Genomic DNA, 23,110 nt, shown 5'->3' with positions numbered 1-23,110 from the left:
CTAACAGGCCATCTTCCCATTTACCCTGACGCCTCTGACAGTGTGTGTCTGGCCTGGAACTACAGAGATGCCTTGGCAGTCATTTGGTCTCACAAGTGTGTGGTGTGTTTCTTTGCTGGTCACACCCATGATGGTGGCTACTCTGAGGATCCTTTTGGTGTATACCACGTCAACCTAGAAGGAGTTATTGAAACAGCTCCAGACAGCCAAGCTTTTGGCACAGTTCACGTCTATCCTGACAAAATGCTGTTGAAAGGGAGAGGCAGAGTTCCAGACAGAATTATGAATTACAAGAAAGAGGCTGGGAGTGGTGGCTCACGCCTGTAATCGCAGCACTTTGGGAGACCGAGGTGGGCGGATCACCTGAGGTCAGGAATTCGAGACCAGCTTGGCCAACATGGTGAAACCCTGTCTCAAAAAGAAAAAAAAAAAAAAAAGAAAAAAAAAAAAAGGAAGAGCCTTCCATTGTTAGTCTAATTTATTTTGTTTAACTTGATAGCAAATGAGCTTTGTGTTTGTCCCCCCAAACAAAAAAATAAAAATGCTCAGTCTCATTGTTTAGTATTCAGCTTGCATAACAAAATGTTATTCATAGTTTCAGTGTGTGTTGGTTGATAAAGTATTCAGAAATGTCATTTTGGATAATGTATCCATTGTAAGTTAGAAACACAGTAAACTAGGGAGGAGACTGAGCAGGGGTATATAGTCCTCATAAGAGGCATATAGTCCTCATGAGGGATTTTATTTGGCCTAACCTGATTTTTTAACTTTTTATAGGGAGAATGTATTCACGTTTATTAACTATGTAACTTCAAGTTCACCATATAAGCTCAGGTAAACTTTTTCTGTTCACCCTGCTGTGTAACTGAGCTTTGGAGAATTTTTGCTCAGAACACCTACACTTGGATTTTTATAGGCTTGTATTCCCATTTTGTAAACAAAATTACCAACAGATATTTCACGGTGAGTGTGTGGCGCTCCCATCCCTGTAAGAAGGGCCTTCAGAAAAGTCATGTTGTCCTCTTGTGATTCATAGGACCAAGTGGCAGTGCAGCCGTGTGCCAGCCAGCTTGGTCTCTTTGGGTCACCAGCTAGTGCTGGGTGAAGCTACAGCAGGTAAATGACTTTACACTGACTCCCTTTGTACACTAATGGGAGATGCTTAACACCGTTTTCATATATGCTAAGGCTTATGTGCAGAAACACTAGATGGCAAATGGGGACTACTCAGGTGTGGAGAAAAATTGATGGAGCGCCCAAAACACGATAAGAAATAAGCATGCCAGTTGAATACATGGGCACTATAGGGGTATAAAGGAGTATTAGCTTTCTATGGCTGCTGTTAGAAATCAAACCTGGTGGCTTAAAACAACACATTTGTTCTCTTGCAGTCTGGAGGTCAGAAGTCTGAAATCATTTCCGCTTGGCTGAAATCAAGGTGTTGACATGGCCATGCTCCCTGAGGAGGGTCTAGGAAGAATCCTCTGAGCCTCCAGAGCTGTACTTTTGCATTCTGTGGCCCACGGCCCCTTCTTCCACATTCAGAGCCAGCAGTGTTGCATCTTCAGATCTTTCTGTACTGTCGTCATATTCTCTGCTGTCCGTAGTCAGATCTACTTCAGCCTTTGTCTTGCGAGGACACTTGTAGTAACCTTTGGGACCCAACCAGATAATCCAGGTAACCCCCATCTCAGGATGGCTTAATCACATCTGCAGAATTTATTTTGTGATATAAGGTAACATAGGTTCCAGGGATTAGGACATGGATATAGTTGTTCAGCTGATCACAGAGGTGACTATAATGTACTCCTGCACTCATAGACCTTACCATGAATTAAACAGACATCCATGATTTAAATATGTGAAATTTGTGGTCACACAAAGGACCAAGGGAACATGGAAGATTAATTTTGTTTGAAGGGATTGGGGATGACATGCAAAATGAAGAAAAATGGCTTGAATAAGTGGAGAAGAGTATATCAAGTAGAACAGCAAAAGCAGAGGCATCAAAAGGTATACTGAAGTTAGATGTGGCAAGTCATGCTGTGACGATTCACCAAAAAGGTGCCAGGTTGGAGGCAGGCGGATACGGCAAGAAATATGGCAGAAAAGGATAGGCTGGGGCCATATTACGGAGAGTCTTGAATGATGAGCCAAGAGTTAGACTTTAACTTGCCAGATGGTGTGGAGCCCTTAGAATTTTCTGAGCTGTGTGAAGTAGAGAACAATGGAAGAAAAATGTGGAGGTGTGAAAGATTTTAGAGGCCAGGCGGGTGACTCATGCCTATAATCCCAGCACTTTGGGAGGCTGAGGTGGACGGATCGCCTGAGCTCAGGTGTTCAAGACCAGCCTGGGAAACATGGCAAAACCCTGTATCCACAAAAAATTTTAAAAAATTAGTGGTGCACACCTGTGGTCCTAGCTCCTTGGGAGGCTGAGGCGGAAGGATCACCTGAACCCTGGGAGGTCAAGACTGCAGTGAGCTGTGATCATGCCACTGCACTCCAGCCTGGGTGACAGTGAGACTGTCTTTAAAAAAAAAAAAAAAAAAAAAAGATGGGGGCTGTAACCCTCTCTTGATCCTCTATTTCAGTATATTACCCAATCCCTGCTCCCCTCCATCTTAATCACCTGCAGCCCTCTGTAATCTTTCTGAACACTTTGTATCTTCAGAGTGCTCTTACATTATCTAGATTGATCCTTGCAACTATATAAGTAGATCTGGTATTAATCCTATTTTGTAGATAAAGAAATACCCACCAGGGGATTTATATATTTGCCGAAATTAAATAGTTACAAAGGTGAGTAATTAGAACTTGCATTTAAACTTCTATTCTCTAGCTTTTTCCACTACATTATGACACAAGACCCTGCAGAAAGGCTTCCAGAAAATATCAGACCTTTTCTCACTTGTCCCATCCAATCTTATATCAAATAAATTGTGTGCAGCCTTAAAAAGTTATTTGGAATTTTTAAAAACTCTATTAGCCCAAATTACCTGAAATAAACTGAAAACTGGCTTGTTCCCCTAATGTTTATAAAAAATTGACCGAAAACACTCATTTTAAAAACGAAATTCTTGAATTTATTTAAATTACTGTCTTGCAATGAGTTGGCCAGGAGGACCGCATTTCCTTGTTAACATATATGTAGACCCATGAGATAAATGGGAAAAGTGTGATTACAATGGCAATAGCCAATTGAATTCTTCCACCAGCTGGATTCCTATAAAGACACAAAAATTATTATAAATACAAATCCAATAAAAAGTATGGATTGCTTTGGAAAGAAGTATAAAGATTGACTTGATAAAACACATAGTTACATTTTAGTATGTTCTCATCTCACTTGTTTTATAGAAATATAACTCATTAATTTGTAGAAATTCTTTATATATATGCTAGATATAAATCCTTGTTTATATGTGTTACAAATACCTTGTCCCACTTGATGTCTTTTGAGGAACTGAAGTCCTTGATTAATTTGACAGTGGTAAAGTTGATCTTTTCCTAATGATTTTTCAGTTCCATTTAAGAATTTCCCTCACCAAAGTCTTGAAGGTATTCTATTCTCTAGTATAAGTTTTATCGTTTTGCTTTTTTATAATCTGTGATCCCCTTGGAATTGATTTTATGAAGTTGTGAAGGTAGGGGTTGTTTCACTATTTTTCTAAGTGGATATTGAATTTATCTAAGCCTATTTATTGAAAAGACTGCCTTTCTTTGTTACCTTGAAGTACCATCTTTGTCATAAGTCAAAACTACATATGTATAGATCTGTTTCTAAATTCTACTCTGTTCTATCATTTTATTTATTCATCCATTTGCCATTATATGGTTAGCCTTCCAATTATTTCAGTTTTCTTCAGTTTCTCCCATAATGTGTTATAGTTTTCTGTGTAGAGATTTTGCATATCTCTGCTAGATTTGTTCCTAGGGAGTTGAGTTTTTGAATGTTTTTATAAATAGTAATTTTTTGTTTTATCACTTGTTACTTGCTGATAGAAATGCAGTTGATTTTTGTATCCTGATCATACAAAACTCACTTATTCTAGTAATTATTTAGATTCTTTTTTATTTTCTATGCATGTCACCCAGAAATAATGAAAATTTTATTTCTTCTTGTCTAATCCTTGGGCATTTTATATCTTTTTCTTGCCTTATTTTACTGGCTGGGACAAAAGCTAGGATGGCATTGAATAGAAGTGGCAATATGGCCAACCTCATCTCATTCCTGATCTCAGAGAGAAAGTTTTCAACTGTTTACCATTAAGTCTCAGGCTTTAGTGCAGATATCCTCTATCAGGTTAAGTTCCCTTCTACACTCACTTTCTAAGAGTTTTTAACATGAATGGATGTTGAATTTTATGAAATGCTCTTTCTTTATGGATCTAGAAGATAACTTATTTTCTTCTTTCATTCCATTAATGTGGTGGAAAACACTGGTTGGTTTTTTAAATGTTAAACTAACTTTGCATTCCTAGAATAAACCAGACTTGGTGGTTGGGTTATACATTGCAGGATTTGACTTGCTAATGTGTTGTTTAGGAATTTTCCATCTGTGGTCATAAGTGAGATTGCCATGTAATTTCTTTCTTTTTTTCTTTTTTTGTCATGTTCTTATCAAGTTTTGATTATCTGTCCTCATAAAATTAGTTGGGAAGTGTTTCTTTTCTTTCTGTTCTCTGGAATTATTTATTGAAAGTTGGTGTTATTTTTTGCCTTAAATGTTATGTAGACTTCTCCAGCTATAAAATTTAAATTATGAACTCAATTTCTTTAATAGTTATGGGACCATTCTGAGTATTTCTTCTTGTGTAAATGTTGGTAAACTGTATTTTTTCAAGAAATTTGTCTAATTTATATTTTCAAATTTATTGGTGTAAAGTTCTTCATAATATCCACTTATGATTTTTACAATACTTATTAGATACATGGTAGTATTCTTTTTTATTCCTGACATTTGTTATTTGTACTTCCTTGTGATCTTTTTTTCCTTTTTGTCTTGTCAGTCCTTATCAGTGTTATAATTCATTTCAGATAATCAATATTTGACCTTAATTCTCTATTTTTATGTTGATTTTTTTATTTCACTGATATCTGTTTTTATGTTTATTTTCTTCTTGTTTCTTTGGGGTTTAACTTGCTGTTCTTTTCCTAATGTCTTGAAATAAAAAATTCCTAACTCCTGGAAGCTTAAAAAAAATGTACTTAAGGCTATATGTTTCCTTCTAAGCATGATTTTTAGCTGCATCTCACACTTTTTGATATATAATATTCACCTTATTCAGTTCAAAATATTTTCTAATTTCTATTGTGATTTCTTCTTTGACCCAAGTGTTATTTGAAACTGTATTTCCTAACTTCCAAATATACAGGAATTGCCTAATTATCTTTTTGGTAATGATTTCTAGCTTAATTGCACTGTGGTCAAAGAACATACTCTGTAGGATTTCAGTCCTCTGAAATTCGTTGGCACTTATTTCATGGCCAAACATATAGTCATTTTGTAAAATACTCAATGTGCACTTGAAAAGAATGTGTATTCTGCCATTATTGGTTTCATATTGTGTGATTAAAATCTTTTATATCATTATTTTTATTTTTTGTGTTTGTTTGTTAGTAACTGAGAGAAGTGTGTTGTTAGTCTCCCAAAATGACTGTGGCTTTTTCCATTTTTCTTCTAAGTTCTGTCAATTTTTGTTGTATCTATTTGGTGGCTGTGTTATTAGGTCCATACAAATGTAGTATTGTTATATCTTCTTGATGAACTGAACCTTTTGTCATTAAAAAGTGTCTTCTTGGGCCAGGTTTAGTGGCTCACGCCTGTAATCCCAGCACCTTGGGAGGCTGAGGCAGGCAGATCACAAGGTCAAGAGATCGAGACCATCCTGGCCAACATGGTCTCTACAAAAAAACACAAAAATTAGCTGGGCATGGAGGCACACGCCTGTAGTCCCAGCTACTCAGGAGGCCGAGTCAGGAGAATTGCTTGAACCTGGGAGGTGGAGGTTGCAGTGAGCCGAGATTGCGCCACTGCACTCCAGCCTGCTGAGAGAGCGAGACTCTGCCTCAAAAAAAAAAAAGTGTTTTCCTTTGGCATATTAAATCTACTTTCTAATATAAAATTGGACCTGTTCTTCATACCATTACACCAGAGTAAATTCTAAACAGATCAAATATTTAAATGTACAAATGAAACCATACAGGTATTAGATGAAAACTTAGGTACGTTACTTTACAACCTGAGAGAGAGAAGGTTTTCCTAACTATGACTCCAAATTCAGAAGCAATTAAGGAAAAGAATTGATAAGTACAATTACGTAAAATAAAAAGATAAAAAAAAAAAAGACCTTTTCATGGCAAAGCCTTTGCCTAAGCAAAGTTAAAGGAAAATAACAAACTGCAAAAAAATCTTTTCAGCTTACATCACAGATGATGGAGCTTCTAAAAACAGAAAAGACTAACAACCTTAGAATCAGGTTAAACCTACATTGCTCAGAGATAGACCAAGATTTTTTATAGAAAAATAAATACAAATGGCTCTTAATCATTTGAAAATGTGCTCACTTTTGCTCTTAATAAGAGAAATGTAAGTTAAAACTACCCCTTTCTCAACTATCCGATGAGTAAAAATTCAAGATTTTGATAATATAACTCTGTTGGCAAGGCTATGGGGAAACAGACACTGTTAGCCATGGCTGGTGGGGATGCAAAATGGAGGAGCCATATGAAGGGGAATTTGGGAGTAAATAGAAAGTTTTTTTCTTTGAGATGGAGTCTTGCTTTGTTGCCAAGCTGGAGTGCAGTGGAGCGATCTTGGCTCACTGTGACCTCTGCCTCCCGGTTCTAGCGATTCCCCTGCCTAGCCTCCTGAGTAGCGGGGACTACAGGCACACGCCACCATGCCCAGCTATTTTTTTTTTTATTTTTTTATTTTTTTTATTTTAGTAGAGACTGAGTTTCACCATGTTGGCCAGGATGGTCTCAATCTCCTGACCTTGTGATCCACCCGCCTTGGCCTTAACTATCTGATGAGACAGAGTCATGCTTTGTCTACTCTCTACACAGCAGGGGACTGGGTGATTAAACTATGGAGCTATCAGCAGAATAAGAAAAGTTTTTCTATACTATAGAATGATCTCCAGGATGTAAGTGGAAAAGCAAGTGGAATACAACTGTGTACAATACACTGCCAGTTACCTAAGATAAGCAGGAATAGAACTAACTGCACACATTTGCTCCACTGAAAAATCATGAAAGGATAAACTATAAAACTGAAAAAAGTTTCCCCCATAGGGAAAGGGAAGATACAGGGTTGGGGGCTTGAGAAGCTACATTTCTTTTGTTTTTTTTTTTCTTTCTCTTTCCACCTGGTTTTACTGGATAGATTTCTTTTAATATATCTTATTTTATAGATTTGACTTTCAAGCCATGCAGATATTTTACATAATTATAAAATAATATCAGTATATTTTCAATACAGTTATCCCTAGAAATAAATGAACCTGTGTATTCAATTGGCGGCATTAGCATACAGAACAATTATGCCCAGCAATTTGAGTGTACATCCCTTAGTAGGTTATACTCTAATAAACAAAAACAAACGAACCTGTTTTCATTAGTCATATTATTATTTTGAGATTGCGTTTGCATTGTAGAATAAATCAAATGGGTGATTATGTTGAGGTCACTGAGACTAGAGATTTTGCCATGATTAAAAGGAGATACAGATATAAAATGTCCAATAAGGTTAATGAGAACTGGTGCCTCTGAATTTGAGTAGTTAGTATAAACTCATAAGATACTTTAAATGTATACATGTACATATATATGTATCTATGCATATACCTTTATGACATATATATAAATTCATAAACATTGCAAACACTGCTGATTCCAGGTCTGTGGCGTAAAACATGATCCTGGGTATAACATGCACTTTCTGGTTTCACATCTTGTCATACCAGAAAGCAAGGAAGCTATCAAAGATTTACTAGGGTCATGTCAGAAAGAATTCAGGAGCCAACCTGATTAAGTGCCACTGGCCAAAAATGGGATGATGTGAGCATCAATAAAGACAATAACTGTCATGGACTGAAACACATCAAATATGTTTAAATTGGCCAGATGCAGTGGCTCACACCTGTAATCCCTGCACTTTGGGAGGCTGAGGCAGACCGATCATAAGGTCAGTAGTTTGAGACCAGCCTGGACAACATGGTCAAACCATGTCTCTACTAAAAATACAAAAATTAGCTGAGTGTGGTGGTGTCCGCCTGTGGTCCCAGCTACTCAAGAGGCAGGAGAATTGCTTGAACTTGGGAAGTGGAGGTTGCAGTGATCCGAGATCCTGCCACTACACCACTCCAGCTTGGGTGACAGAGTGAGACTCTGTCTGAAAAAAAAAAAAAAGTATGTTTAAATCCATGACTTTTTAATGGTACCAAACAAAAATAAAGAAACAAGACTCATTGGTCACCTTTGGAGAATGCCCAGGTAAGAAACAATACATTTTAAAAACTGGTAACTAGGCCGGGCACGGTGACTCATGTCTGTAATCCTGGCACTTTGGGAGGCTAAGGTGGGTGGATCACCTGAGGTCAGGAGTTCGATACCTGCCTGGACAACATGGCGAAACCATGTCTCTACTAAAAATACAAAAATTGCCCATAATCCCAGCACTTTGGGAGGCCAAGGTGGGCGGATCACTTGAGGTTAGGAGTTTGAGACCAGCCTGGCCAATATGGTGAAATCCTGTCTCTAGTAAAAGATACAAAAATTACCCGGGAGTGGTGGCCTCCGTCTGTAGTCCCAGCTACTCAGGAGGCTGAGGCAGGAGAATTGCTTGAAAGTGGGAGGCAGAGGTTGCAGTGAGTCGAGATCATGCCGCTGCACTCCAGCCTGAGTGACAGAGCAAGACTCCGTCTCAAAAAAAAAAAAAAAAGAAACACACAAAAATTATCCAGGCATGGTAATATACACCTGTAGTCCCAGCTACTTGGAAGGCTGAGGCAGGAGAATCACTTGAACCTGGGAGGCAGAGGTTGCAGTTGCAGTGAGCCAAGATCATGCCACTGCACTCCAGCCTGAGCAACAGAGCAAGACTCTGTCTGAAAAAAAGAAAAGGAAAAAAAAAAAAAGGAAACTGTTAACTAAGGGAGAGAATTAACTTCTTTTTCTTTCATTTTCTTCTGATGATTTGTACCTTGGAGTAGCCAACGGATAAATAAGTGGACATTTCTCTTTATAGACATTTTCCAGCTAATAAACAAGTAGTGATATATTATAATTAGAATATCACAGTTTTGCAAACCAAACCAACTAATGGATTTAGGCAATACTCATCAAAGACTATTAACATCACAGATAAGCAGCTGGGTGTTATGTGTATTATGATGGGAATATATAACATCATTACTTAACATGAAGTAATCAATAATAATAACAATGCCAGAATCTCATCAAGTCTTTAGATCTAACAACCAATTTACAGAAAATATAAGGCACAGAAGGACGAACATTTAAAACTCAGAATACTGAAGTTATTCCTTCATTTTTTGTATGATGGTGGTAGTTTTTAAGCGCTTATCTTTTAGAGATGCATTCTGATATACAAAGGAAACAATATGATATCTGGGATTTATTTCAAAATAGTTTAGCAAGCCAGGCATGGTGGCTCATGCCTGTAATCCCAGGACTTTGGGAGGCTGAAGTGGGTGGATCACGTGCGGTCAGGAGTTCAAGACCAGCCTGGCCAACATGGTGAAACCCCGTCTCTACTAAAAACACAAAAATTAGTCAGGTGTGGTGGCACATGCCTGTAATCCCAGCTACTTGGGAGGCTGACGCAGGAGAATCACTTGAACTGGGAAGTGGAGGTTTGCAGTCAGCTAAGATAGCCCCACTGCACTCTAGCCTGGGGAACAGTGAGACTCTGTCTCAAAAAAAAAAAAAGTTTGAAGTGTGGCGTGGATAAAGTTTAGATAATTGCTGAAGCTGGGTGATGAGTACATCTGGTTCACTATATTAATCTCTCTGCTTTTATATATATTTGAAAATTCAAAATAGTTAAAATCAAAAAATTAAAAATATTCATAAAAAGTTGTTTTTTTTCCTCCAATAATTGCCTTAAATTCTACTTTGTTGTTAAAATTGCAATACTGGATTTCATTTGGCTGGTGTTTGTAAATTTTTTTCATCTTTTGACTTTAAATCTTTCTATATCAGTATAGTTAAGGGTTATCTTTTGTAAGCAGTGTAAAGTTGGGTTTTAAATCTTTTTATATATTTTGAAAATCTTTGGCACTTAACTGAAATCTTTACATTTAATGTAATTTCTGATATCTCTGGGTTTAAATCTATATCTTAACACGTTTCCTATTGGTCCTCATTTTTTTCTGTTCCCCCTTCACCTTTTCCTGCCTTCTGTACTCATTTTAATGCCATTAGTGGTTACTCTAACAATTACAACATGAATCCTGGACTTACTGAAGTCTAATATAAATGGATGCTTTCACCACTTCTCACACAATTAAAGAACCTTAGAAAACTTAAATTCCATTCACTATTTTCCAGATTTTATGTCACTGTTGTCATGTATTTTTATCCTAGGTATGTTTAGTTAACATTCATTGATATGTACACACACATTTATATTGTCTTTGCCCTTCATTCTTTCCTGAATCTCCACGCTTCCTCCTGAGATCATTTTCCTTCACCCTGAAGAACATCCTTTAGACTGACAACTGCCTATGACTACAATGGGCCATGTAAAAAACTATGGTTTTCGTGGACAACAGTGACCAGGAAACTTTTAAATAAACTATTATTAGCTTCCCTTAAGAAAAAGGAAGATTTCTTTCAAAAGATTTTTTTTTTTTTTTTTTTTGAGACAGAGTCTTGCTCTGTCACCAGGTTGGAGTGCAATGGTGTGATCTCAGCTCACTGCAACCTCTGCCTCCCGTTCAAGTAATTCTCCTGCCTTGGCCTCCTGAGTAGCTGGGACTACAGGCATGTGCCACAATGCCTGACTAACTTTTGTATTTTTAGTAGAAACAGGGTTTCATCATGTTGACCAGGATGGTGTCAATCTCTCAACCTCGTGATCTGCCTGCCTTGGCCTCCCAAAGTGCTGGGATTACAGTCGTGAGTCACCACGCCCGGCCAAAAGATTCCTGTTTTTACTTGTATGGCAGTATGTTCACTTACTACCTGATTTTATCAGCCTTGAAGATGTGATTTTAACTAATGAGTTGAATACTTACTTTGAGGAACTGCAGCACAGGATCATCCACGCTGTAATAATCACCAGACCAGACAGCTCCCTATAAAATGGCATACATTTCAGGTTTTGGAAGTGGCTACAAGTGAGATGCATATCATCACATTGTCTCCATGACCACCCGATAGTGCATTCTGACTGGGTGACTCTCCCTCAAGATCTATGGAATCCATGGCATAGTTTCAAGTCTGACTATGATTCATAAATTACTTTTTTTCAGGAAATTTAAAGCCTTATATGAAAATACATTTCATCTTAAAAGGCAGATATGAGATCCCTGACTATGCCCCAATTTATAAGTGGATCACCCCAAAATGAATATTTTTAAAAACCACAGATATATCACTTTTTTCAGGTCGCTGGAAGAAACAGTGCAACTAAGAAAATCCCAGATTTGATCAGTCACTGTTTTTACATTTTTAAAGAGGTTTCAGTGTTAGGCAGAATGAGCTCAAACCAATACATAATCTGTGTACATCCTGCAAGAGATTGGATCACTTCTTAGGGGAGAGGAATGACTCGTAGTACAAATCAGACTAATAATCTGGGGGTGGGTGTATGCTTCTAGATATATGTATTACAAGTACATATCTTTTACATAGAATAAAAAGCAATCACTTCAGCCATAGTACCACTAGAAGCCCACCCTGAGTTCACTATAACTCATGGGCTTCACGCTGGAAATGATTCAGCCCATCTGGTCTACATTCTCAGCTATAGACTCAACCTATAGATTGGCTTTCCAGTTTTCTAAAGATTGGGGCTTATAGCAAAGAATCACCTTTTCAGTGATGTTTAACTTACAGGTCTATGAGTTTTATTGTTGGCAGATGTCAGTAGGGGTAGAAAAGAAAGGAAAGGACCTGTTCATAAGCCTACGGAGACAAGGGTGGGAGGAAGCAAAGGAAGAGGTGATAAAATAGGAGCAAGTGGGCCGGACACAGTGGCTCACGCCTGTAATCCCAGCACTTTGGGAGGCCAAGGTGAGTGGATCACGAGGTCAAGAGATCGAGACCATCTTGGCCAACATGGTAAAACCCCGTCTCTACTAAAAATACAAAAAAAAAAAAAAAAAAAATTAGCCAGGCATGGCGGTGCATGCCTGTAGTCCCAGCTACTTGGAGGCTGAGGCAGGAGAATCACTTGAACCCCAGAGGCGGAGGTTGCAGTGAGCCGAGATCACGCCACTGCACTCCAGCCTGACAATAGTGCAGACTGTTGTTTTGAGACTCCATCTCAAAAAAAAAAAAAAAAAAGGAGCAAGTGGTCATGACAAGGAGATGATAAAAGCTATACCAGGGCGCATCTAACAGGCTGACTTAAAGTACTGACCTCTGAGATGGCTGATCATACTTGTAGATAAGATTCTGGCTTAAACCAGAACTGAATCAGTCTGACAGAGTCATCACCATATTATACTGGACTGAGTATTACTGTATAATACCCTTCCTAGTGACAAGGGGGCCAAAGTCCAATGGCCTGATGGTAATATCATATATGTCATGACTGCTAGTAGCCTTGATAATGAAATCTAATAGACTCATGCACAAACAACATATATACAGTGCCTCAGTATTTTTCCATGCCCTGACCTCACATGCCTTATACAGAAGCTTGAATATGTTCCCATGCATGCCCAACACCCCTCCACAGGGCAAAAGCCCCCGCTCACCTGCCTTCTTCCTCATGTAAGATGTTCTGTTGTGTATGATGCATGAGGTAGTACGCCAAGCCGACAGCCCACACCATACAAAAGAACATGTGTATTGCAGAGATACTTTTCCAAATAACATTACCTAAAAATAGACATCCTGATGTTGTTAAATCATGGAATCACAGCCCACAGAAAAGTGATCTTTTTGTATGTTTTGCCATAGTTGGCTTTCAGAAAGACATTCCGACCCCCTCACCCCCATGGCACCCTTTTTTTAGGACAACACAGAGGTCATAGCAGTAATTATAAACTGCAATGGCCACTTCTTGTTTGGGTTGCTCAGCAGCTCCCCTTCCTCTGACAATTACTCTTATTTTCTTTCTTTTTTTCTTTCTGTCTTACTTTCTTTCTTTCTCTCTCTCTCTCTTTCTTTTCTTTCTTTTTTTTTTTTTTTGAGACAGAGTCTCACTCTTGTTGCCCAGGCTGGAGTGCAATGGCACGATCTCATGGCAACCTCTGCCTCCCAGGTTCAAGGGATTCTCCTGCCTCAACCTCCCAAGTAGCTGCAATTACAGACATGCCCCACCATGCCTGGCTAATTTTGTATTTTTAGTAGAGATGGGGTTTCACCATGTTGGCCACGCTGTTCTTGAACTCCCAACCTCAGGTGATCCACCCGTCTCGGCCTCCCAAAGTGCTGGGATTACAAGCATGAGCCACCGTGCCCGGCCCGATTACCCTTATTTTCTTTGGGGATCCACCACACTAACACTCCCAGCCCACATTTCCCAGCCAACTGGACTTTGGCTAGGTCAATCAATGCATGTTATCTCCTCAGCCACAGTGATTTGGATCAGCACAAACAGACAACCAATCAGAGCCAGCAACTGCATTCTGAGACTTTGGTAGAGTGACGAAACACAGGCTATATTCCATGGGGTGTGGTATCGTGAAGATGTGAATGGGGAGGGGCTGCAAGGCCACTGTGTGGAGCCCGGGAGTGAAGTGAGCATGACAGATGGTGAAACTGAGAGGTGGAGAGAAGTGGATATTCCCAGTCCACCAGCCTGATGCCAGCACCACTCTTCACCTTTTCAGTCAGCTGTACCAACTTTTCTTAGCTCATAGCACATTTGAGTTCTTTTTCTAGTTTGTATTTAAAGGAGCCCTAACTGATCTACCTTAAAGATGTAGATGGAGTTCTAGGAGCCTGTACAAGAAGCCCAGGCATCTAGGGAACTAGAATTTTCCCCACCATGGTGAGACTCATTAGTCTTTATTCTAAGACCCCTGAGAACATTCGAGCCCCACTAGGAGAAGCTATTTTAAAGAAAGGGAAGAATCTGTCCTGTCATTTCTATAAAACAGAAGATGCTGTTTTACAGCAGATCATTCTGACGTTTTCCTGAAGATGGGTGAGGATGATTAGATTTAGCCCCTCTTATTATAAGAAATGAGAAGAAAGGCCTAGAGAGCTCCGTTTTACTCCTGGGAGTTGGGCAGATAGACCCGCATTATCATGGGAAATCCGATTTGCTCCATTTAGAAAGAAAGTCTTATACCTGTGACTTGAGGGTTAAGTCCAACAAGCAGGGTCAGTACTGCAGGTATTGTGTACACCACCTGTTAGCAAACAGAGAAAATTACATGAGTTAAGATGTATGCCCAATACATGAGATGTTCAGAGATATGTAGGAAGTAAAGAAAGATGAGATCAGTGGCTGCTGTGCTTCGTGATTTGCTTGTAGGTTTCAATGGTGATGGACAAAGTGGTAGATTCTGCTTTTGTGCCACTTACCATGTCTGCCTGCAATTTTATCTACCTTCCTCCTAGACTGTAGGCTATTCCAGAAGCTGCTGCTGCTTCTGCTGCTGCTCCTTCCTCTTCTTCTTCTTCTTCCTCCTTCCTCTTCTTCTTCTTCTTCTCCTCCTCCTCCTCTTCTCCTCCTCCTCCTCTTCTTCTTCTTCTCCTCCTCCTCTTCCTCTTCTTTTCTTCCTCCTCCTCCTCCTTCTTCTTTTCTTTCTTCTTTCTTCTTCCTTTTTTTTTTTTTGAAACAGAGTCTCACACTGTTGCCCAGGCTGGAGTGCAATGGCTTGATCTCGGCTCACTGCAACCTCCGCCTCTTGGATTCAAGTGATTCTCCTGCCTCAGTCTCCTAAGTAGCTGGAATCACAGACAGGCACCACCACGCCTGGTTAATTTTTTTTTTTTGTTTTTTGTATTTTTAGTAGAGATGGGGTTTCAATATGTTGGCCAGTCTGGTTCCGAACTCCTAATCTTGTGATCTACCTGTCTCGGCCTCCCAAAGTGCTGGGATTACAGGTGTGAGCCACTGTATCCGGCCTTATTCATCTTCAACCTCTAGCACTGAGCACAGAGTTTGGGTCTTAAGACACTCTAACATCCTCTGGGTTTCCCTTCATAACAAATAAATCTCCTTTTACTAAAAAAAAAAAAAAAAAAAAAATACACGCTAACTTTCCAGTTTCTCCCAAGCAACTTTCATGCCCAAATATTGGCCTTTCCCCACTTGCATAAAAGAAAATGTTCTTTGAAAAGAAGGTTAGAAGCAGCCACGATGCTAGACAGCCCTGCTGGGCTTGACCCAGTGGACCATCCAGCCCAGTACTGCATCTCTGTGAGACCACAGAAAGTTTTCTAAGAATGCATACACAATCACCTGTGCCCAGTAATAAGGTCAGGCTCTTCATTTTGGAAACTGCTGATAAATTGTCTGGAAATGAGAAGACTGGCCCTAACGAGGCCCTATTCCTAAGCCTTGCTCATAGCAAGTAGGCTTCAGCCAAACTTACTGTTGTGTGGGCATGTGTTGTTGGCAGGGAGCAAGTAAGGAGGGTGGGTTTATAAGAAGGATGGGGCTTTTGGTGCTTATGTCAGAGACCATTAGCTTATTTGGAAGTTGTCAGAGCTGCACATTTAAGTGATCTGATTTTACTACACGCCTATCTCGACCCAGGGGAGAGGAAGTGTTTGGATTACAGACTCTGTCTTCATCTTTCCCATTCTGTCTCTAATGGTTATTGGAATATTGGCCCATATTGACATTTCCATGTCAGGTAATCACTCACAGGTGGACATACATCGCTGAGGATCTTATTAAAATGTAAATTGTGATGCTGGAGGTCAGGGGCGGGGCACAAGTTTCTGAGTTTCGTTAGCTGTCGGGCTGCTGTTACTGTTGACCCAAGGACCACACTTAGAGCAGTAAGAGGTTACTTTTCTCCCTGTGAAAAACTACATGACAGCCACAGAGAGAGTGTTAAATACACGCATACAAACATACACACAAGCATCATGCAATATTTATGTGCTCTCTATAAGAAATGCTTCTCAAAAAATAATAATAAAAATAAAAAAAGAAAAAGCCACGTATGGTAGTTAATGCCTGTAATCCCAGCACTTTGGGAGGCTGAGACAGGAGGATGGCTTGAGGCCAGAGGTTCAAAACCAGCCTAGGCAACATGGCAAAACTCCATCTCTACAAAAAATACAGAAAATTAGCCAGGCATGGTGGTGTGCATGCAAAATCCCAGTTACTTAGGAGGCTGATGCTGAGCGGGGAGGATCACCTGAGCCTGGGAGGTCAAGGCTGCAGTAAGCCGTGATTGTACCACTGTACTCCAGCCTGGGTGACAGAGTGAGACCCTGTCTCAAAAGAATCTTTTTTTTCATATTATATTGTATTGTATTGTCTTCGTATTGTAAACATGAACAAAACAATCCTTTAAATAATAGTTTCCCAAGCAGTTGTGACCTGTTAATCCTTTTAATCCTGTTAATGCTTTTCTCTATCTTGAATGAAAATTTAAAAATCTGAGGCCAGAGAGACTGAAAATAATTGTTTCTAATACACAAGTTAAAAAATGTACAGGACAGCCAGGTGTGGTTGCGCATGCCTGTAATCCCAGCTACTCAGAAGGCTGAGGTAGGAGAATCACTTGAACCTGGGAGGTGGAGGTTGCGGTGAGCTGAGATCACGCCATTGCACTCCAGCATGGGCAATGAGAGCGAAAGTCCATCTCAAAGAAATAATAATAAGAAGAATTTAAAAACCCATGCACAGTACCAATAATAATGTGATCAGTGGAACCCACTTATAATGGTCTTTTGCATTTTTGTTGGTGGATTAAAAAAAACTAAGTAGGCCAGGCATGGTGGCTCATGCATGTAATCCTAGCACTTTGGGAGGCCGAGGCAGGCAGATCATGAGGTCAAGAGATCGAGACCATCCTGGCCAACATGGTGAAATGCTGTCTCTACTAAAAATACAAAAATTACCTGGGCATGGTGGTGCATGCCTGTAATCCCAGCTACTCAGGAGGCTGAGGCTGAAGAATCACTTAAAAACCCGGGAGACGGAAGTTGCAGTGAGTGGAGATCTCGACACTGCACTCCAGCCTGGCAACAGAGCGAGATTCTATCCCAAAAACCAAAACAAACAAACAAAAACTAAGTATATCATAGTATTCATTTACAATATTTAGTTTAATTCAACATGTAGTCCTTGAGTACTATGGCAGTCATTCCTAATATCACTCTCCTTGTCCACCTGCCACTAAAAAAGCTGAAAAAGTCAATTTCTCAGCTACCTCTGGACTTCTTGAAGGTAGGGGTGGTCATGTTTCAGTAGTGAGATGGGAGGAGAAATCTTTCAGGGACAAGGCCCATACAACATTTAACAGTTAACATGCATGGATACAGCTCAATCAGAATGGAACCCTAAGAATATGCCATAGGGGTATATACAAACTAAATAGCAGCCCTGGCCAAGGGGCTTCTTGGGAACGTTTTCCTCTCTGACAGAAGAGGAAAAAGCCCAGGAGGAAAACTTATTTTGTTCTTGCCTTGCTTCTTCCTACTTGGGATGCTCTTTTCTGGGGATGAGATGTTTGGAGCTGCAGCAGCCATTCTGTGAACATAAGAGGAGATATCACCGAATGATTAAGGATAGCAGAGAAGAAAGGCAGAAAGCTCAGGTTCTTGATGACGCTGTTGATTTAAATAGGTACCTCCGGACTTCTTAAGTGAGATACTCTGTATTTTAATAAACTGATGCTGGTCAAGTTCCCATTATTTGCTGCTGTATGCATTCTGATACAAATACCCTCCATGAGTAAGGTGAAGCAGAGAACACAGAAATGACTTGGGCCAGCCCCCAAGGCCTAATATTTGCTCACTGGTGCACCCATTCATTCTTGCATTCATTCAAGAGTCACTACAGGAAGGATTTCTATAAGGGATGCTCTAATAGGGTTGCTTGAAGACTATCAAGAAGAAGGAAGAATGATTATTGTCCTTGCGGGAGCCGGCACACACACAGCCAACTCTAATGCAAAGCCCAATGTGTTAGCACAACAGAAAAGGTCCAAAGGAAGAATGGCTGGAGCCTACAGGAGAAAGGCAGAGAGATTTTTTGGGTGAGACAGCATTTGCAATAGCTATTGAAGCTTGGGGAGAGTATGGTATACAGGAATTCCAGGGCAAGGCACAGTAACTGTTATTGCTGGATTAGGCTTCAGTGACCAAGCCGGGAAGGTGGGTTGGGGCCATTCTGTGGTGGGCCTTGAATCCAAGTTGGAGAGTTTCAACTTAGAGATCTTGGGACATGACAAAAGCATTTGAAGCAGAAAGTAACATACAGGAGATGCTCTAGGAACAGAAGAGATTAGAGGCAGGCAGACAGAAGGGTTGGGAAGCGGTTCCAGGGCTCCATGTGGGAGGTAGTGGAGGGCTGAACTGTGAATGAGGGAGGATGTCTATGGGGATGTGGGGTCTATTCTTCCTATTATATCATCTGAGCATGAATGAAAGACAAAATGTGCAGGTACTATATAGGTAAGCAATTAGACCTAGATTGTTTAATTTTTTTTTTTGAGATGGAATTTCACTCTTGTTGTCCAGGCTGGAGTGCAATGGCATGATCTGGGCTGACCACAACCTCTGCCTCCTGGGTTCAAGTGATTCTCCTGCCTCAGCCTCCCGAGTAGCTGGGATTACAGGCGTGTGCCGCCATGCCTGGCTAATTTTGTATTTTTAGTAGAGAGGGAGTTTCTCCATGTTAGTCAAGCTGGTCTCGAACTCCTGACCTCAGGTGATCTGCCCACCTCTGCCTCCCAAAGTGCTGGGATTAAAGGCATGAGGCACCACACCCAGCCGATTAATTAATTAATTTTTTAGAGATGGGGGTCTCGCTATGTTGCACAGGCTGGCGTTGAACTCCTGGGCTCAAGTGATCCTCCTGCCTCAGTCTCCTGAGTAACTGGAACTACGGACCGTGCATGCCCAGCTCAAATTTATTTTGTTTTTTGAGGGGATCTCCAAGGCATTGGTAAGGAACACAGGAATGTTAACAGTGACTGAGATTCTGAACAAGGATGACTCAGAGAATGATTCTGCTGATAACAAAAATGGGTGAGTCAGGAGAAGGAATAGATTTTGGAGGGAAAGATGCTAGGTAGGCCCTTGCGGATATTTGAGGAGCAGGGTGACATGAAGGTGAATATACATAGCAGTTTTTTGGAAATTCACCATTAAGCTGGGTGTCTGAGACTTGTCTGCAGGGAAATAATATTTGGAATTCAAGATAAGGACCAGGGTGCCAGGGCAAAGGCAGTTTGATTTGATTCAGAGGCATAGTGATCTGGATAAGAAATATCAGAATGTGGTTTTACTGCACTAAAAAAAAAAAAAAAAAAAAAAAAACTGGATAGAATATCGTGTTATAATTCCAAATGCCGTCATCCTTGTTACTCCTCAGTCAATATTATTCTAAAGCCTAAGAATAGTCTCCTTGGTGATACTATACAGTCTTGTGTATCTATATTGAGAGAAATTGGGCAAAATTCAGATATTTTAGAAGATAAAAGTATTTAGAAGATGTATGGGACAATGTCCCCCTCCTGCAAATGGCTCAAATCAAAGCACTGCTTTTATGAAGATTGTAGGTTTTGCAGGATTTAATATTTCTTTTCTCTCTCTCTCTTTTTTTTTTGAGATGGAGTCTCACTTTGTCGCCCAGGCTGGAGTGCAGTGGCACAATCTTGGTTCACTGCAACCTCTGCCTCTGGGTTCAAGCAATTCTCCTGCCTCAGCCTCCCGAGTGACTGGGGACTACGGGCGCATGCCACCACGCTTGGCTAATTTTTGTATTTCTTGGTGAAGACGGGGTTTCACCATGTTGCCCAGGCTGGTCTCAAACTCCTGACCTCAAGTGATCCACCTGCCTTGGCTTCCCAGTGTGCTGAGATTATAGGCGCGAGCCACTTTGCCCAACCAGGAGTTAATACTTTCTATAAATATAAGTAACTGAATTAGCAGAACCACAGAACTTAAGCCTGCTATTTCCTGGTCAAAGGTTTGCATTGAGTTTCTGGCTAGAAACTAGTAAGAAACGGTTCAACTGGTCTTGAGAGGCCTACTCTAGGTCCTAAACAAAGTGTCCTCAGTTGAGCCATCTACCCAAAGGGATTACTGCAGAAAGACCTGTTTCCAGAAAGTTCGAAATTGACACACACATGACATTAGAACTCTGATCCTGCCTACTGATATTTTAGGAAAAAGAGTTTACCAAGGGTTTGATTTTTAAGTTTCTAAGAAAATTAAGCAGGGAGCAGAGGTAAAGACATAAAATCCTGTGTTTTGTGCCATTCCCCAATTCTTCCAAATGGAAGCCTGGAAGAGGCTCATACTCACCACCCACAGCTCTGCATCTGGGTCATTTACCTGGAATGCCAGAACACCAAGGTGTTAGCAGACATCCTCCTGTCCTGTTCCATTCCTTTTAAATTCATTCGTTAAGTACTTAAAAAAAAAATTAATTTGTTAAGTGCCAGACACTGCAGTAGGCACCATGGATACAAAATCTGAACAGGACATAGTCCAGTAGATGAGGATGGGTGAAGGGGTTTCTTTCTGGCTGACACAACAGATGTTTTTAACAGGCAGCCTCATGCTTTTGAAAAGCCTTCACAGGAGCTCTGGAGAGGACTCTTCAAACCCAGAATGGGTATTTTAAGGGCCCTCCACCCCCACCCCCACCAGTCTCAAGAAATGAGGGAAATTATTATGAAGAGGGTCCCCAAGCCGACTTGAAGGGCTAACGATGCTATAAAGGGTTTTGTCCTGCTTCGTCTCCTAGGCCCTGAGATGTGTTCTGTGCCTCCCCCGATGGACGTTAAGGCAGGTGTAAGGGCCGCTTCTGCTGAGGTCCCCTGGGAACTTCCGCGCGCTGAACTAGCCCTTTCCAGGGTGTGAGCTCGGGAGGGGCTTGCCAGGCCAGATCCCAGGGTGTGACTCGCTTCCATGAACACACCGCGTTTCTTAGACGGTGAAGAGGCTAGGGGTTCCCCAAGCAGAATCCCAAGTCCCGTCCTCCCCATAAACAGAGCGCCCCTGCGACTCTACCGGCTCGCCGGTCTACACCGCCCGCCAGGCCAGGTGGAGCTGGGAGCCCAGCGGGTCCCCCTCCCACCGCGGCCGCCTGACCTGCACGAAGGCCGCCAGCGCGAAGAAGGCGGCCATGAGCCCGTTGCAGGCCCGCCACAGGGCCGGCGCCATGGCTCGGGGAGCGTGGGGCCGGACGGCAAGTCCTGCCTCGTCCGGGCCGGCCTCTTCCTTCTGCGGAGGGACCGAGACCTCGCCCCAGCCTCGGTCCCCAGGGGGCGCTGCAGTGGCCGCGGTCCGCGCCGGGACGGGAGCGAAGGGCGTGGCTGGAGCCAAACTCAGTCCCATTCAGCCCGCCCCGAAGGCCGCGAGGGGTGGGCGGCGCCGTCCCCGTTTCGCAGATGGGAAAGCGAGTCCCACTGGGAGCGCGGGGCCCGCCCAAGGTCGCACGTGTCTCGGCGGAGGACGGAAGTCGAATTTGAACCCATATAGGTTCAACTCCAAAGCCTGTTTTCACTAAAGCTACCTTCCTCATCTTTAAAAAAGAAAAAGAAAAGGAAAAAAGGAAGGAAGGAAGGCGGGAGGGAGGACAGGGAGATAGGAAGAAAAAAAAGAGAGAAAAAGAAAGAAGGAAAGAAAGAAAGGGCAGGGCGCACAGACTCACGCCTGTAGTTTGGGAGGCCGAGGCGGGCGGATCACCTGAGGTCAGGAGTTCGAGACCAGAGTGGCCAATGTGGTGAAACCCCGTCTCTACTAAAAACACACAAAAAATTAGCCGGGCGTGATGGCAGGAGCCTGTAATCCCAGCTACTGGGGAGGCTGAGGCAGGAGAATCGCTTGAACCCGGGAGGCGGAAGTTGCAGTGAGCCCAGATTGTGCCACTCCACTGCAGCCTGGGCGACAAGGTGAGACTCTGTCTCAATAATAGTAATAATAATAAATTGTTTTTAAATAGAGAGAGACTGTGTGTGTGTGTGTGTGTGTGTGTGTGTGTGTGTATTCTGTTTAGTATTTATGCATTTCCTTACTAGCTCAGGAACTTTGAAATCCCTGTAAGCATTATGGTAATTTGTAGAGTGACGACAGTTATATTAACATCTTATACGGCTCACAGCTTTTCCGCAGACAGGCTCATTTATCTTCATGGGCTTTTATTATAAAAGATATTTACATATTGTACATATTTACAATTCTCTCCCACCACCAAAACCAACAAAATTTCTAAAATCGCTCATGAATTTCTTATGAACTGAAGACACTGAAATATTCACTGTTCTCCCCCAGTCTGTTTTCCTCTTTTTCTGTTTTGTGATTTGCCCTTCTGCTTAGTTATTCCCTGGGGCTCATTTACACATCCATAGGCCTCATTCCTGCTGTTCTGAAGAGCCTTTATTGCTTCAAATCAGGAGCTTGTGTGCCTGTCCTCCTTTCCTTTGAGCTAAATCTCCTAAAACTGTCTAGGTTTTTTTTTTCTTCTTTCCCTCTCAGTTTCATTCTTTTCACGAAACTCTTATTTCAAGAACGTTGTCTGCTCTGTGCTGGTGCTGGGACCAGGCGGGGAGCCTGGCGGCTGGCAGACGGTGTTTGCAGAGGTGTGACTGGGACAGCGGGACCAGCACTGGGTGGAGTTCCACCACTAAATCAGCCCTGGGATTGGAAACAAGCCAAGACCACCCTCGCTGTCCTTTTCCTTATGTTAGATATAGTGAACTCCAAGTTTCTCTTCAAAGAATCAGTATGTCAGTATGCTCAGCTCTCTTATTCTTTA

The 23,110-nt window shown here is 41.5% G+C and overlaps 2 protein-coding genes across 19 annotated transcripts in view; one reads left to right on the top strand and one right to left on the bottom strand.

Moving 5' to 3' along the window:
- ADPRM (ADP-ribose/CDP-alcohol diphosphatase, manganese dependent) overlaps window positions 1-23,110 on the top strand; it is a 96,891-nt gene that overhangs the window by 10,277 nt on the left and 63,504 nt on the right. The window contains exons 4-6 of one of the 16 annotated variants that reach the window (XM_064378298.1): window positions 8-467; window positions 778-834; window positions 1,392-1,425. The exons of 4 other annotated variants lie outside the window; for them this stretch is intronic. In XM_064378298.1, the coding sequence (XP_064234368.1) occupies window positions 8-327 (320 nt within the window). In that variant the 3' untranslated portion in view covers window positions 328-467; window positions 778-834; window positions 1,392-1,425. Of the gene's footprint in view, window positions 1-7; window positions 5,813-23,110 lie in introns of those variants that run through there. 11 more of the 16 variants (XM_064378300.1, XM_012453064.3, XM_012453061.3 and 8 more) reach the window with 11 other exon arrangements.
- Window positions 2,538-21,516, bottom strand: TMEM220 (transmembrane protein 220). Of its 3 annotated transcripts, XM_064378306.1 has the most exons (6): window positions 21,445-21,516; window positions 20,653-20,682; window positions 14,501-14,561; window positions 12,957-13,080; window positions 11,268-11,327; window positions 2,538-3,226 (listed from the first exon to the last, which is right to left on the bottom strand). In XM_064378306.1, the coding sequence occupies exons 1-6, from the start codon at window positions 21,514-21,516 to the stop codon at window positions 3,091-3,093; spliced, it is 483 nt and encodes a 160-aa protein (XP_064234376.1). In that variant the 3' UTR covers window positions 2,538-3,090. The 3 variants fall into 3 exon arrangements, with proteins under 3 accessions (XP_064234376.1, XP_064234377.1, XP_064234375.1); XM_064378307.1 differs by lacking the exon at window positions 20,653-20,682; XM_064378305.1 differs by lacking the exon at window positions 20,653-20,682 and having other exon boundaries at window positions 3,064-9,113.

The sequence above is a fragment of the Aotus nancymaae genome, unplaced genomic scaffold, assembly GCF_030222135.1.
Source record: "Aotus nancymaae isolate 86718 unplaced genomic scaffold, 86718_ANA_hifiasm-v0.15.2.pri h1tg000018l, whole genome shotgun sequence".
NCBI classification, from domain to species: Eukaryota; Metazoa; Chordata; class Mammalia; order Primates; family Aotidae; genus Aotus; species Aotus nancymaae.
The sequence above is the reverse complement of the archived record's forward strand: the minus strand, read 5'-3'. Positions and strand labels throughout refer to the sequence as shown.